This window comes from Leopardus geoffroyi, chromosome C2 (genome assembly GCF_018350155.1).
Source record: "Leopardus geoffroyi isolate Oge1 chromosome C2, O.geoffroyi_Oge1_pat1.0, whole genome shotgun sequence".
Taxonomy (NCBI): domain Eukaryota; kingdom Metazoa; phylum Chordata; class Mammalia; order Carnivora; family Felidae; genus Leopardus; species Leopardus geoffroyi.
The window spans coordinates 11264085-11281898 of NC_059333.1; the positions used below are offsets into that span (position 1 = coordinate 11264085).

The window sequence follows — 17814 nt, forward strand, 5'->3', positions numbered from 1 at the left end:
TAACTAAATGCCTGGTCCCAATGGGGAAAGGAAAGTACAAGATAAGCCTGCAACCCCTTGCTGTGTTGGGAAATCAGGAAGCACTGAAAAAATGATACAAATGGGCATCAAGGACACAGAAACTAGTCTGAAGAGAGTATCAATGGCTAAATCTGGAAACATTTGAGCAAAATGATGACAGTAATGGAGTATAACCCACTAAATGAGTTCATACAAATAAATGGGAAGAGGAGGAAGCTCTTCATTTGAGTATAGCAAACAACAACAAAACTTACCAAAAAAAAAAATCACTGTTTTGCATCATCATTGTAGTAACTTTGCTCAGGCAAAAATTACCTATGGACACTGAATTCAGGGGTTCAAGCTTGATGAGGAGTAAGTTATTTACGTAATCTCTTATTATTTTCCCACAAAGTATTTATTGGCTAAAGGAAAAACAGTAACTTGACAGTGGAGAAACCTGACAGACACCGTCTTAACCAAGCATCAAAGTTAATGCCAACATTAAGGGAACAACATCACGTACCTCCCAACATGAAGCTTTGAGGACGTTATCATTGCTTCACTTATGTCATACTCCTGCCAAAAATGCATAGTGTGAATCTAACCATGAGGAAATGAGGGGCATTCACAAAATGGCCTCTAAATTTCAAAACTATCAATACCATGGAAGACAAAGAAAAACTGAGGAATTGCTAATTAAAGGAGAGAGACATAAAAGCTAAATACAACGGACTGGCTTCTAAACTTAAGAAAAAAATGCTACAAAAGGACATTATTGGAACAGCAACATTTGAATAAAGACATCAGATTAAAATACTGCATCACTGTCATGTTCCAGATATTGATAATTACATTCTGATTAGATGATTGTCCTGGTCTTAAATACACTACAACCACTGAAGGAGTAGAGGGGAATGATGTCTGCAACTTAACACTCAAATGGTTCAGAAAAGTGTGTATGATAAAAGAATGACAAAGCAAATGTGGCAAAAATGTGTACTACTGGTGAATCTGGATGAAAATGATCCCGGAGTTCTTCATACTGTTCTCACAACTTTCCTGTGATCTGAAGTTATTTCGAAATAGAAGTGATAAACTAAGAGAATTTTTATTTACTCGGTGATTGCCATGTCACTCAATTCTGAATCAACACCTGTAAGCCCTGGTTTACGCTGGTAAAGAACAGCATTAACTGGTAGGGAAAACCTGTGGTGAGCCAAGAGAAAAGGCACTGAGGTACAACCTCTTCAACTCTAGACACAGAACCTCGTCACGTTTTGAGGGCAGATGTGTTCATACTGAAAATACTCAGTCACAGAAATGTAAATTTTTCATTTTATTCAAAGTTGGTACAGAAGTGCTAATAACATTTCCATAAAATAATTACTATACTTCAGTTACAGGACAAGATACCACAGAAAGGAATATACTTTTCAAGAAATGTAGTTCATCTGAAGTTTCCAAATACTTTTGAAGGCTAATGCAGCAGCTGGCAAAATAACACACAGTACACAAAGAACAGTGTATTTTACAGAGTCAGTAATGAAAACTGACAGCTCTTTAGCAGATTTGCTTCATTGTTTTTCCATTTTTTCAACAATAACACTTTTAAAAACACATTAAACCAAGATCATACATGTCTACAATTTTAAAAATCAGATTGTATACAGTAGGTTAGAATAATAGTCAAGTTAGACTTGTCATGTATGGTTAACAATCCTAAATCTACAATTTCAATGGTATTCCTTTCAATACAGAAATAACCTGGTTTATACCAAATTCTACTTTCTGCTTGCAACTAAAACATTGTACAATGTGAAGATGGACCCCGATCAAACCTGAAGACAAAACAAAACAAAACAAACAAAAAAACCTGTGGACAACAAACGGTCACTGGAAATCAGTTTACAATTCAAAAAACTCACCAATGACTCAACAGCTTCATTTATAATCACATTTGGTCTACAATGCATAACTGACGAAATGGTACATTTACACAATACACACCCCCAGTGCACAGACTGGTCTCTTACAGAAAATATGAACAGAGTAGAATAGGGAGGACACTGGGAAAAACAGCTTTCAATGTAGACATCTTTTTAAAATGCAATACTTACATATCAAAAGTACTAGATAAAAGCAGCAGTACTCTGCTGACATTTGGCTTAAAAATAAAGAAATGAATGAAGCAATTTCACAGGATATTAGAAAAGGAATCGGTTTTCTTCTTGAAGAAGACTACTAACTTTTGCACAGCAACTATTTTTGATATCCACCTTATCAAAAAAAAAATAATAAGTACTGAGAAGCATAACATAGTTCATACATGATTGCCAACACAGGTCTGGGCAACAGAAAATGGGATGTCCAAGCAAAGAATGGGTAGATCCCTGCTCCATTTCTCAACTCTGCTGGCAATCTATAAACCAAAGCAGTACCGGTGGGGAAAGGCAGGGAACAGATGCCGTATCATCATCTGACACTAACGTAACATGTCATTATTAACAAAAATAAAGCTTTTGCATTTTAACAACGCCACAGAAAAGTCCATGAGCAAAAGACTTGTTGATCTGTTTTTGCCACTCAAAAGTTAGAGATCTCAGAGTGAAATTAGAAAATTCTAATTATACATATTTACACTGCTAGGACTACTTTCACCTAGACGAATAATTAAAGCAACTTTCCATGGAATTTTAAATGAAAGAAATTCTGCCAAAGGAATCTTCAAAAGCATGAAGTTCTTGCAAATGATTTTAAATTTAAAAACATTTAAAGGTACAGACGCATACTATATAGGATTAACAGATTATAACTGTTTTGCCTTATCACACATCGCTAAGCCAAAGATACTCCTCAAGCCTCTTTTTTTTCCTGTATTTCTGGCACCCCTCTGCCCTCACCACACACACCCCCACCCCAAGCCTGAGGTTTTACATTCTAATACTGAGGGAACACACCTGACTGCTTTTTGCTGGAGGGGGAATGAATCTCTCCCTTCAGGCGCTCTGGTTAACCCCTCTAAAACATGTGATACCAGTCTACACCAGCTTTAATCTTCATTCCATGTATTATCCGAGTTGACCAAGTCTTTCCCTAAGAAGATAAATACACAAAATAGAGGAGAGTGGGAACAAAGGTAGTCACTTGTCTCCCATTCTGAGAGTTACAGCTTTTGACATATGGGCAAAATTCAAGACAGATTATTTATGCATTCTTGATAGACTGGGACTATGCAGGTAAAGAAAACAAGGGCAAAACCGAGTGCAAGAAAAACACACTTACTTCTGCTGCACCCACAGATTTCACCTCATCTGGTCATGAAGCGGGGGGAATGGTACAGGTAAAAGAATCCTTTAGACTCTTACAACCACTGTGAAAAGCAAAGTAGCTCGTTTGGCAGAGCTGTCTCAGACTTAGTTTGATGCTCAGAATACTTGGACCAAATTCTGCTCTACTAAAATGAAGTGCAGTAAAGCACACGAAAAAATAAAGATAGGTTTACCTCTTACAAACCTACACAAAGATGAAAGACAAGTATTTGCCCTGTGAAAATGTGAAATTTCTCCATGTTTTCAGGAACCTACTGATGGCAGGTAAAACTTCCTCAAGACTTAAGATAAAAAACCAACTCAAATGGGTCTACAACTTAAAGCAGAAGTTTATCAAACTGTCCCACCCACCAAAAGCTTAAAAGTCTGTCCCAGTTAGTTCCAGATTATAGGAAAGAACCCATAAACCCCATTTTCACTTGTAACCCCAAGTATAATTGCAACATTCTTGACATTGGTCTTCTCTCCCTCTACCACAGCAGTACAAACTTATTCAGATTATTACATTTGAATCCCTTCTCATTTAGGACCACAATTTAGATGACCTCATTGTCTAGGGCTTTCAAAACGGTGGTCCTCCCTAACTCCCAAGACAGACGCCCGGTGGGCTTTATGACTGGCACTTGCGGGACACTGAGAAACACTGTGAGTCTTGTGCTTTCTACGTGTGGAGATACACACCTGCGTGAACAGGATTTGTGCTTTCTACGGACCTCTACTTTAAGCTCTTTATCTAACATGGAATGTGAAACTGTTGCCACATGTATGTTCTCAGATATGCCTATTAAACCTACACTGGAAACACAATAGTTCAAATATACTCACAGAATAAGTAACTTTACAGTTTTAATGAAGGATACAAAACAAATATAGATGAATAAATAACATTTAAACTGCAACAGGAATTAGAGCTACTTGGTTTCCTTGAACCTAAACAAACGCTGCATATAAAGTATGTAAATATAAATGCATTTTTCTATTTCCTTGACTAGTTATAACAAAATTTAAAAAGAGGAATTGTAACAAATAAATATATTCTATCAAGAAAGGGAAATGTGTAAACTAGCAGAGTCAATATTGGCAACCAGAAGGCACTAATCAAAACAGAAATTTCAGAAGCTGATTATATTATGAAATACCCTATATACTGGCCTTTGCCAATTTGGGATTTCAATATTAGCAATAAGCTTAATTTCAGTTTCCAACTATTATTACCAAAAAGCGAGTTATTAAGGAAAATTCCACTTACAGAAGTCTAGGCTACAATTAAATACTGAAAAATTATCCACACTAGTTTGTCCAAAGGCGATAAACAAAGTAAACACTCCTTCCTCCAGCAGCACTGGGGTACAAGGTGAATTTACCAAGATAAATAGAAGTCTCCAATAAGGTTGTGGTTATCTACTGTCAACTTGTGCTGTTACGGAAATCACTGAAATATGTATTTCCCCTATCGATAGAGTTCACAGACTGTAAACTATTTTTAACTGGGGGTAGGGGTAGGAAAGGATTGGAGGGGCTTTAGGATCATGGGCAACAATTATGATCTAGTGCTTTTCTGCGAGTAAAGCCATTGCTCCTACACTAAGAAAAATCTGAGACCGCTGTGCTTTTTGTCTTGACCTGCTCTTCATCTGCTTATTTGTTCTAGCATCCCTCTCTTCACACATAGTATGAATCCAGGTAACCAAACCACACTGAAAAATTATTACATAAAGTAAGGTTATTTGGTTTAAACCAACAGCTTCCAATTATGGTCTTCCCCTTAAAAGTAAAGTACATGAAATGAGTAACGATACAAATACATCAAATCTTTCTCGTCTATTTCTGAATAAAAGGCAATATATCAATGGTTAAGGCTGTTAGTTACCAGAGAAACAAGAGTGCTTAAGCCAAAGTCCTATCTTTTCTAAAGGATTTGAGATGGAAACAGAAACATAAATTATATCCATTCTCATAACATTCCTTTAAAGGTGAATCAGTAGTTGAAAGCCTTATTCCCGGCATTGGAGAGAGAAGTTTAAATAAAAACATTTATATGACTATGTGAATGATGGTGTGGGACTCAGCACTGGCAAAGCCCATTATATAGTTTGAACCTTAGCTAAATCCAATTCTAGGAGTCAGAGTAGCTGAATACCAAGTCTTCCAACAGAGGGGAGAGTCTGATAAGAAGGATACCAAATGAAGAGAAGTGACCTTAATGGAGGAAAACGGGTTTGCCGCCCTGAGTTAATAAGCTAACCGAATGTAGTAATCAAAAGATTACTTCTTACATAATCCAGCTTCACACCTTACTAGTACAAAAGGGTTTCTCTATATGCCAACTGACTAGTTCCAACTTTTCACCTTTAAAGTACTGAAAGAACAAGGCTTTTTGGCATCAAAACAAACTCCATTCCTCTCTGCATTGTGATACCACCATTTCAAAGGGATAGGTATGAAGTTTAACTATTGTTGTCTCCCTAATTTTTGAAGAAAAGAGTTTTCAGAATAAAATACTGATGGATTATTAGGGCATTTATTAGTGAACACTAGTGAACATTAGCCTGAGAAGATCATTCTGGAGAATTAACAGTTTAAGCTTATAGAAATTTCGTATATTTAAACACGACTATACTTAATGAATCATTATTTGGATCCAAGTATTCAAAACTGGGGCAAAGCAGCACTTTTGCACATCACAGCAATAAACCTGAAAGTGAATTAAGCTGATAAAATATTAAAACAGGAATCTGAGAAATGTTAAAAGAAAGAATAGGTGAAAAATTAAAGCATGTGAGGGAAGACAAAGGGAAAGACCAGTCTCTCTGAATGGTAGGTGAGTATACACACAAATAGGAGTATACCCTATTTGTAAAGTCTGTTCAAGCTAACATCAGAATGACTTATGCAATGTAACATTTTGCTAATGAGAAATCTTATGAATACAAGCCTAAAAGCATTTTTTTCTACTAAAGTGTCACTATCAAATATCAGTCATTTAACCTCAAATAGGCTTAAAAACTCCTACTTCACAATATTTAACATCAAACCAGGGTTTTTAACAGGTTGGATCTTATTCGTTGATATACGAATCTATTATGAGGAAAGGCTTAAATAAGCTGATAGCCAAGATGCTTCAAGTTCTGGAATTCACTGAATAGAATTCTACATCTGCACATTTTAACCTAATGTTTGTCTGTTACCTAATTTGTTAAGTTTGTGTTTTTATCACCCAGGTATTTCTTCTCAGCATCTCATTTATAGTTTTTCTGACTTCTTAGAACAATTGTCCTGGCATGTCTCCGTGGTCACGTAATGTAACAGGAATGGTCTACGTACATCTCTCAATCTAAACCTGGGGAATGGTAAGGTGTAACTACTCCATACCCACATGGTCCTTTCCAGCCATCATACCTCAGATGAAAATGACATAGCAGAGTAAAAAGTATAAGCAAAGTAAGTAAGCCAAATACTGCCAAGTGGGAACATTGACGGGTCTAATAATATGGCCAGTCTTCAGGACGGTAAAGAATGAGAATAGCCCACAGGCTACACTAAATGATATTCGAAGACAGAGGAGAAGATCCACTCACCCTGTAAGTATAGGGAAGAAAACAGCGGACTGAGAAACGGAGACACTTACAGACTCTAAGCGCCCTGGACAAGACTTCAGTCCCCCACTCCCAATTAGCCTCAGGTTAGAGAACTGAGTGACAACCTCCCAATCAATTCTTAAAATGTGAAGTTTCACATATGATAGGTCTCTGCTAATTACTTGACATGCTAAGAACTATGACCCTGGCCAGGCTCTTTGTACAAAAAGACAATGGATCCTTTGAGCCAAGGGAAATGGAAACCTTGGGAGAGCAGATCTGCTGAATTTAGGCTAAAGGACACAGTACCACCACTATTGCTTGATGCTTCTCTAACCTAAAGATATGAGTGATAACCTCACCAGGAAAAGAATGGCTGCAGAAAAAGCTCGGCTCAGCTATTTCTAAAGCCACATACTATCTCGGGGCAAAAGGATATAGTTATTTTTGGAGCCAATAATTATTCTGCATGCCCGAATAATAAGCTCTTCTCATCAGATCTTAAGACTGAGATTGTGTGGAAGGACAAAAATCTAAGAACTGGGGATACCATTAAGAACAGATAAGACAATATCTGTCTCTACTTTTTGAAGACCAGTGTTCTCACTTTTCATTTGGACTCTTAGGTAACTATTCTAGTCAATATCACTCTTACTCAATTCTGAACCTTAGCTTGAGCCAATATAAAAATATATACATATGTCTACAGAGCAAATGTCATCATTTAGGACCCATTTAGTGTAAAGTATGAACATTTTGCTAGCTTAAAACAGACCATGTATCATTCCATGAACAATCATTCTAATGAAATCTAGACTGAACAATGGTCCCCTGAATGAAGTTGCAATCGGCAATCCACACACTTATTCAAGCACATTATCTATTACTGGAAAGCAATACGAAGGGCAAGCTTCAGGGACTTCAGTCTCAACACAGTGATGTTTATACTGACAAGAATAAACATCCTAATGGATATGCTAATAGTCATTCCTTATTTACAGACATTAGTACTCTAAACTTGACCTACTGCTATATACACACAAATAGACACAAGATGATGTATTTCACGTATCGTACTAAGACAGCAGCAAAGAGAAAGTAGGGGGATCCTAATACTCCAAACTATTAGGACTCGACATTAAACAAAGAGGAAAAAACCTACATAAACACCACCTATTAATTTATGCCGTAAAAAGGAGGGTTAAGAAGGCTGCCCAGCCAATGTGTCAATCCTCTTTGTGGAGAGTTACACAGCAATGTGTTCAAAGAAAATTTTAATCCCTATGACTTAAAAGCCAATTTGAAAAATCTAAGGTCCTATTATTTTCCCAAATACCAAAAAGGTTGTCTCAAAGGAAAATAGTTCCTTTGAGAAAAGGACTAACCATGAGTCCAGCTTTGGATACATGGTTCTCTGTTCTCCCCAACAGACTTTTTGTAACCTTAGATATGTCACAGCCACAGCCTCCTCCATACAAGAAAAGGATGGTCCCTATTTATTTGGCCCCCAACTTCTAAATCTTAAGAATGAAATTGGGAAAAAAATTCTACAAGGCACTCTAAGCTCTCAGAAATCATGCTATTCATACATAAATTACTTTTTCATCTACAGACTCAGTCCATCAGAAAGCCTCCTGGAGATGGGAAGACATTATGCTACCTGATAATTTCTAAAATCAACTTTGGACTAATCAAGTCCATCATAATGAAACTAGTTTACAGAATACAAAAAATTGAAAGTTATTAGGACTGAGTTTTGATTCAAAATCTACAAAAGTATCTAAAAAAGTAATACTTTTCCCTAAAGAATACAAGCTTAATAAAATCATGCAATTTAAAAAGTATCAGAGATTACAGGAAAGTCAAAGAAAGTAGATACACAATTAGTTTCCTTCATATGTCACAAAGGAAAAAGGACCATGTTGAGCACACAGACACATAACTACATGATCTATAGAGCTTTCCTCCAACATCTTTTGTACCCTGCCCTCACGAAGGGGAATCAGACTGTGAAAAAGATTCCCATCCATGAAGGTTACAACGGAGTGCCATGCCATGTGAAGATCGAGGGTCCTATAATTTACACAAGTCCTACAATATCCTCCACAAGACATACTATTAAGCCCAGAAGTTCTTATTCTTGACACCTCTTTAACATGCTGTTCCACAGAAAGACAATACTGACAATCTACCAATGGCAAAACATGCACTCTGACTTTTCTGTTACTGATGCCCAGTTTGCATTGAAACCTCCTCATGCTCTAGGTCAATAAAACTTTTTAAACAAAAACGTAGAGGCTGTGTACAGATGGCAAGTCTTTCGAAAAAAAGTAAATCGGGGGGCGGGGGGAACTTCTCAAGGACACAGTATGATCTCAGAATTAAATTTTCCCTCCAAAAGCTCAACTTCAATATATCATGGGGCAACCCAGCACAAAGGCAGTGACAATTTTTTTTTTCTTTCAAATTTCTGGACATATCTTCTGACTGAATCCACTTGGAAAGGTATGTGGCTAATAAAAAATGTTACCAAATGACAAGAACAAAGAACAAAGCTAGAGAATTAGTGGAGTACGAGTAGTCACCTGTTTAGCATAAGCTGACCAAACACTGCTTGAGGACTGCTAATTCCCAAACTGTATAAACAACCTGAACTCGGTCAATAAATCTGGGGATCATCAGCAATGTTTACTTCATTTTCTCCCCTAATCATCTGACAATACAGTCATGACATAAATGTATCAAGATAGACGTGGTGGTCATTTGAGTATGGTTCACTTAAACTTCAGTCAAAGCAGGAAAAAAAGAAAAAAAAAGGAACCGGAACAACTTTTGCTCAACATTCCATATATTGGTGGTACAAGAACAGCTACAGGAAAACATTCTTCTTCCTTTCTTTTGGCATTCAGAATCCATAGGCTCATGCTAGCAAAATGAGCCTGGCAAATGAACTAACTTGTCCTGACACAAGTACCCCACAAGAACATGAGTTAGGTTTTCAGTACACAACTGATTATACAATGTCTACAAATTCAGTTTTAAATGGTAGTAGGGATTACAAAGACAGAAAAAACTTTGAAATGAGCAAGTCTTCTACTTCAGGTTAAGAAGGCCTACCAAGATTTGGCAGTGCAGACAGTATACCTTATTTGTAATATCTTAGCATATATTCTGCTCTACATGTTCTATGAGAATAATTGGTCTCTCCTTACTTTGGTATGGAAAATTTTAAACCACATTTGCACAATTCAGTCTGTTAAACAAGTTTTACTTCATTTAGGTTGAAAATTTGCTTTCATCCATCTCTGGGAAAATAAAGTCTTGCAAATAGATGATTTTCTGCTAAGTAAAATTTGGCTAAAACCTACAGCGTAAACAATGCCTGAGAGATGCAACAGTTACATGTTTTCTTTTTTTTTTCTTTCCAAAGACCAGTATTTTCTTAAGTTAGTGTCTCATCATATCCTTAAAAGTTCATAAGGAAAAATAAACAAACATGAAAATTCCAAGTGAACACACAGCAAAAAGTCCAATATTTAGTATTAGTTTAACTTGTGGAGGCTCTTCCAACATTTGTAAACAAACAGCCTCCTCCTCCATCAGGTCTCTGAGACTCCTCTTGCTGAGGCTCTTACTTTTAAAGCCACAGAACCAATCTATGAACTTCCAGTACCGGCCTCCATCCTCTGTTTCTTTCTTTCTCTCTTTCTCACCCATGAGAGCTGCTTGCCCATTGGAATAAGCATCTACTGGTGTTTCTGCCTCTGAATGACCTAATGAAGCCACTGGGTTGCCTTCTTCTCTGCAGGTCACCAAAAGATTAACATCTTCAGGCTGAAGGCCCTTGATGCTATCTTCAGATTTCCCATTGGGAATGATGTGGTTGATGGCCTCACTATTCTCATTGCATCTCAGAATGCTCTTCTCTTGCATTTTGTATGGTTCATCTTTCGGGGAGCAGCTCTCCTTCACCACCAAGCTCTTCTTAGACCAAAAGGTGGTGGTACGAATCTGTTCCTTTGTGGGAGGTGGTGTGAGAAGGCTAACAATGACAGTAATAAGTCCTGTGACCCAAAACAATGCTGTGGCCACATACATGTAATGGATGTCTTTGATGAAGCCTGGCCTGTTATCAGGTTGGTCACATTCTGGGGCACGGTATGCAAAGGCCAGTGTCAAACGGACTGCTCCAAGAACAAAGCCAGCCATTCCACCATAGAAAGCCCCTTGTTCATTGCAGCGCTTCCAGAAAATTGCCAGAAGGAATAAGGCCGCAACTGGGGGTGTCAGGTAATCTGCTACCTCCTGAATGTAAAGGTACATCTGGCCTCCTTGCATCTCCACGATGATTGGCACCCATGCAATGCTGATCACCACCATAAAAGCCACAAATATCCTCCCCACAATCATTAGTTCTCGGGAGCTTGCGCTCCTGCGGATGAGTTTATACACATCGAGGGTGAATATGGTACTGGCACTGTTAAAGATAGAGTCCAAGTCGCTCATCAAAGCCGCAATCATCACTGCCATCATTAAGCCCCGGAGGCCCACAGGAACCAGCTTCATCACCAGGCGTGGGTAAGCAATATTAGAGCACCCAGCTCTGCTTCCACATACTTGCATGCAGTGCTCTGGGTTGATGCAAGCTATATCATCAGCAAACAGTATCCTGGAAATCATTCCTGGGACAACTATGATAAACATTGGCAGAAGCTTCAAAAAGCCAGCCATAAGAGTAGAGCCTTTGGCATGAGCAATGTTTTTAGCTGCTAAGACTCTCTGCACGATGACTTGGTCAGCACACCAGTACCATACTGAAGCTGGGGTCTGCCCAAGAACGAATCCAGGCCAAGGAACATCTTCATCTGTCGGATTCCGTAACATTTTCAGCGCATCTTTCTTAGGGTGGACATTACAAGAATTTGTGTTGGAAAGGTTGTATGTCAACAAGATGGAAGTAACATTGGGCGAGGCCAACATGTACCTTCTCTTAACTTCCTCAAACCCGCCAATCTCCATCATGCTAATAATCATAAGTGTGAGTGCCCCAACGATCATAAGCAGAGCCTGTAGAGTGTCTGTGTAGATCACTGCAACAAGGCCTCCGGTGACAGTCAGCAAAGCAGTCATGCCAATGAGCAGGATGACAGACACATAGAGGTTCCAACCCAAAGACTCCTGGATAAAGAGGGCACCCGAATACAGATCCACTGAGAGCTTGGTGAAGATATAAAGAATCAGAGACAAGGCTGCGAAATAGACCTGAATCCTATGGCCACCAAATCGCTTGGACAAGTATTCAGGCATGGTGTATACCCCTGACCGGATGTAAATCGGGATGAAAACCCATCCCAGAAGTTGCAAAAGCAGTAAGGCATTGAATTCCCATGCGCCCACTGCAAATCCACTTGCAGCTCCAGATCCTGCCAGCCCAATGAAGTGCTCACTCCCAATATTGCTCACAAACAGAGAGGCACCAATTGCTACCCAGGTCATAGAGCGCCCCGCCAGGAAGTATCCACTCACGGTGCTTCTATTAGATTTCCACATGGCAAAAAAACCAATGCACATGACCAGGATAAAATACAGGGCCACTATGGCAATGTCTGCTGTCTCCAGTACAGCCCTCATTTTGGTAACTTTGTGAATAAGTGTCCAACGACAGGAAGTGTCCAACTTTTTATTTACTCATTAGTAACCCCAGCCAAGTCTGTAAACCATACGTGAACTGGACTACACAGAGCAACACAGCAGGTCAAAGTCTTTGTCCTTTGGTTTGCTGTCTTGATGGTGGTGGTTGTGATAAACTTTGAAGGAGACAGTTTAAATTTTCCTCCGCTTCTTAATTGGGATTGAGAACTTAGCTCGTACTCTTAATCCACTCTCCACAAGACCATCAGCATTTACTCAGGTGCTGGAGGAGAAATTCTGAGTTGCAGCTAAGTTAGTGAAGCCTACTGTACCAACCCTGCAAGGCAGCAAAGACAAAAGACAAAGATTGAATTAGAGGAGGGTCTCACCAAGTGATGAGGAAACTTTCAGTCTAGCAAAACGGCGCAACAAGACATTCTTTATAAAAAGAAAAACTTTTAAAATATACTTCAGTTCCAGAGGAAAGAACTATACTAGCACATCTGATACTTAAAAGTCATGAGAATATTTATCATTTTGAACTAAGAACAAAAATTCATCAACCTGATAACTAAGTGGCCTAACTTCTCTAGCAACTAAGAACTGCCTACCATGACATTGCCTTTTCTTGTCTTACTGTGATCGTCTCAGACTGGAAGACACACCAAGATCTTAATTAAAGCACCTTAAAGGAGCAAGGGAGAAAAACACTAATTATTCATAAGGGCCCCAGAATAAATCTTCAAATGCTATAAATCCTGAACAATGCACTTCTTATAGCCAGTTACGGTCCAGGATGGAACAGGCAGGTAGAGTTTACTGGATGTTATCATCTACCCCCAAATTAAGTATCACTTAGTCTATGCAAATTTATTATAATAAAATTTTCCTAAATCCCCACAAATGTCTATCTGTGGTAGTTATACAGCAATGTAGAAATTGTGAGAGGACTCCTGCCCTAAAGGAAAACAAAACATTCCACGCAAAAAAATTAGGAACATACAACTTAAAAACCCTAAAATTTTATTATTTTTGCTAGCTAAAAGGAGGACATCAGAAGATTTTTGAAAAATGTTCAAAAAGGTAATTTCCTTGCCTTCTTTTTCATCAGGCATTATTTCCAAGAGAATCTGAGAGGATAAAGGCACACAGACATAAGGTTTGATTTTGTTGAGTATTTTTTTTCCTTTTAATAATGCTTTCTTGTTAAAGGGTATAGAAAGCTAGGAGAGTAGAGAGGGGAAGAAACAATTTCTGAAAGTCCAAAAAATAAAGTATTATTATATCTTCCAAACCTCAATAAAACAAACATTTATCAACCATTAGATAATAAATTATCTTCAATTAAGTCAATCAGATAACTTTTCAGTCCTGGGTTAAGAAAAAAATCACTCTGGAAAACAGACATTTAAATCCACCTAAAATCAAGTTCATGACTGACGGTTTTTCTCCTGGAAAAAGAGACAAATTCTAAATCTACAAAGTTAATTATAACTGTAGCTGAAAGATCAATACAAAGAACAATTTGTTATTCAACCTAATGCCTTCCACACATCAACTTCTAATGTGATTTCTCCTTTTGTGATAAAGCAACCGCAAAGTGAAATGTTTTCCTATACTCAACAAAGTAGGTTGCTTTTTGATGAATCTAGGCAACTTCCTTTAAAAATCAGTAGTAAACTTAAACCCTATTAATGATACTAAAGCCACTTCTTTCCAAAACTGTTCAAAACAGACCACAGTATTAAAAACTTTTTTTTCCTTTTAATGTTTGTTTATTTTTGTGAGAAAGAGCGCGCGCATGCACGCGCATGGGCAGGGGGAGGAGCAGAGAGAGAGGGAGACACAGAATCCAAAGCAGGCTCCAGGCTCTGAGCTGTCAGCACAGAGCCCAACGTGGGGCTCGAACTCATGAACTGTGAGATCATGACCCAAGCCGAAGTCAGACGCCTAACCGACTGAGCCACCCAGGCGCCCCTTTAAAAACTTTTAAAAACACACCTCTCACTGGCAAGGAAAGGAGCTGGCAACAATGCCTAAACAGAAATGTTCTACCAAGTTAGGTTATTAGGCCTTATTCATAATGCTGCCTAGACAGACATGTCTTACTTAAACCCATCTTTATGCCTTTTTAAATGTGAAGCACTATAATAATTATACTTAGAAAACTGATTAAAATCCTTCCTCTTAAAAGCCAGTGTCAATAATGACTGAATAAAACTCCCACATACAAAAGCATAAAATACACTAACAGTTGGGATTTGTATCACCTCATACTTGCCAAATCTTGAAGCTGGTCATTATTTCTTGACCTCCAAAACTTTCTAAAGGAACCCCTGGACATTATGGAAGAAGAATGACCTAAATTTTATAAAATATAATCAGATGACTAATAAGCATTAACTATTTAAAAGAGCACCTTTAGGGGCGCCTCGGTGGCTCAGTCGGTTAAGCGTCTGACTCTTGATTTTGGCTCAGGTCATGATCCCAAGGTCAATAAGATTCTCTCCACACACACACCACCCTGCCACCTCCCTCCACCCCTCTCTCATGCTCACGCAGGCTCTCTCTCTAAAAGGGCGGGGGGCACCTTTAAGGTTTCAGTATAAGGGGCAGGTCCTTAATTACAAAGAAAATAGTTGCTGGTAGCTATGAAATCCTGCCTTCAACAAAGCTCTCCCCACCATTCAACTACCAAGCCGCCTGTTTCAACTTACACAGAAAAGCCTAACTCACAAATCAGAACAGCCCTTTCAGGTGTTGCTCTTCTCAGTGGCGGTAGCTGACCAACCAACCATGTGTTTCCCCCAAGAAGGGACAAACAAAACATCCAGGGTTTTGCTGGGAGGGGAGGGGAGAATGCATGCTGTAGCAGCCCCTACCAGTAGCTTATTTGCTCAGAGAACCAAGTGCTCAGAAACAGAACGATCACTAAATCACTAGTAAGCACTGCTAATATCAGTATCCTTGTTCTTCTTGTCAAATACAATCTATACAAGTCAGATATCCGAACCACATTCTGCTCCCTGATGAATGAAATGTTCACCCTGGTCTAATCCCTAACTTCTCTACAACAGCAAGTAAGCTAGAGAAAAGATGTTCTGCCCACAGGAGAGGTAGCAGAGAATGGCCAAACACTAGCTCAACTCTGTCTGCCTATGCCTCCTCAGACCATTCAAAAGCCATTGCCAACAAGTCCCCATCTCACTGGATACCATACCAGTCTGTGGGCAGGCTTAAGATTTTTCCAATTTAAACAAAAAACATCCAGAGACCAGTACCCGGTAGACTGGAAAAGGAAAAACAAACAAAACCAAAAATAGGTCAACTTAGTTTGTAGAATGATATAAAATACTATAATGCAATGCAGCTAAATTTTACAGTCCAGTCATGAATACAGATGGTCACAGTCTTGAACTTTACTCTGTTAGGAAATAAACTGTGCATTCCTTAAAAATGGTTCCAAATAGAATATACAATATAAGTTCTTCGTATTTTTCTCTTTCCTTTGAAGTAAATATTTCTATGACAAAAACACAATGAACGCTAACCAGAATTCCTTTATTTTCAGAAAAAATATACATGCAGAAATTTTTTCATCAGCCAAAAAGAAGCTTTTTATGTTTTTATATTATTAGAACAAAGCTGCTACTTGGTTCAGGTAAATCCCATCGAGTGAGACAAGTAATAAAAGAGGTACATGAATGATACATATATGGGTTGGTTCCCTGGTAGTAAATTTTTAAGGAAACAAGTATTTCTATCATAGGAGTATTATTTGTAGAATGTATAAAGTGGTCCCCTAGTGGTGATGGGCAGTATAATGAATTTAGCCAAATCTCAAAACACGAGGGGAGTCAGTGTAAAACAGAGCAGAAGCCCCCACAGAGGAAAGAGCTTCTTTCTCAGAAAGTGTTTTGTTGATAGTTTTGCACAAAATTAGAATACAATTTTGGTACTGTTTAGATGAATTAAATTACAACCGAAGAATTAATCTAAATAGAGAAGCATACCTAAATATTTGCTGTGTTTGAACTAAAAAGACGAAAACAGGTAACACCAAATTAAATCAAATCAGCTATTAACCTCCCATTAGGTAATAGAATAAAAATATAATTATTATAATAAGCAAATCCAACATCTCTTTCCTAGTATCTAGGGTGACCAGGTAATTTATCTTCCAAACTAGGAAATTATTCTGGGACAATCTATAAAATCCAGGACATATAGTCACTCTAGAAATAAAGTCACCAACAGAGAACAAGAAAAACAATTCCTAAAGCTATCAGGGCTCCACATCATAACAAATTCAATGAAGCAAAGGGACTAACAAAGGGTAGAATACAGTGACATTAAAAGTGACCAAACAACAATCATTTTAGCTTTGGAGTCACTTTAAAAACCACACAAAGGACCACCTGAACAGGCCAGTCCAGCACTACTAATAGTACTCTTGCCGGGTCTTGCTTACATTCTGATCCAAGGAAAAATGCTCACTGTAACAGCTAGCAATTTCAGGGTTATAGAACACAGACACTTCTGAAAACTTACATGTATATAAGCGGCATAATCAAGAAAGCAGACAAACTGAAGGGCTGGAGCCCAAGCTGTTTCTTCCTAAACGCAGGATGGAGGCAAGTAATCTCTATCAGCCTCAAGTGTCTCCTCTGTAAAATCAAATCACCAACTAGCGCCTAATGATTTGATAAGGAATAATTAACACAGAAAGAACAGAATATTGCCCGCTACAACAAACAGGCACTCAGTAAGTGTCTCTTTACCTTCTACAACTTGTGTGGACTAAAAATGATATCAACTCCTTTCAAATTGTCAACTATAATACAGGCATATTAGGTTCTTCACAAAAGTTATTTACAAAGAAAAGAACTAGGTAAAGTAATATATTAAATATGCAGTTCTCCCACAAATATTTCAAAGAGGCTCTCAACCATATCATGAATAATTAGTTCCTATTTACGTCACTTCAAGTAAAACACACACAAACTAAATTTATACAAAATTCTTAGGGACTTTTCATAACTCATTTTCACTTTTGTCACCTTGACTCAAGGTTCAGTAAAGCAAACTCCACTAGCACAGTAGACTAATGGTGCGTGGTACAGAGTATGTGAGTACTCATACAGGACCTTCTTCAACCCACACTTATTCTAAAAACGTAGAAATGAGTATTGGTAGCAGTTTATCAGTGACACTTGAAAAGCGAAAGAAGTGTTCCTAATACAACTGATATGAATTCCAGCCAATTTCAAATT

The 17814-nt window shown here is 38.2% G+C and overlaps 2 protein-coding genes across 8 annotated transcripts in view; both read right to left on the bottom strand.

Moving 5' to 3' along the window:
• The window catches only part of MRPS6 (mitochondrial ribosomal protein S6), a 66881-nt gene that overhangs the window by 30837 nt on the left and 18230 nt on the right, over positions 1-17814 (bottom strand). The window lies entirely within an intron of this gene.
• SLC5A3 (solute carrier family 5 member 3) overlaps positions 1-17814 on the bottom strand; it is a 37354-nt gene that overhangs the window by 1302 nt on the left and 18238 nt on the right. For 4 of the 5 annotated variants that reach the window (XM_045501458.1, XM_045501460.1, XM_045501459.1 and 1 more), the window contains exon 2: positions 1327-12878. In XM_045501458.1, the coding sequence (XP_045357414.1) occupies positions 10385-12541 (2157 nt within the window). In that variant the 5' untranslated portion in view covers positions 12542-12878 and the 3' untranslated portion in view covers positions 1327-10384. Of the gene's footprint in view, positions 1-1326; positions 12879-17814 lie in introns of those variants that run through there. The other variant, XM_045501461.1, reaches the window with a different exon arrangement.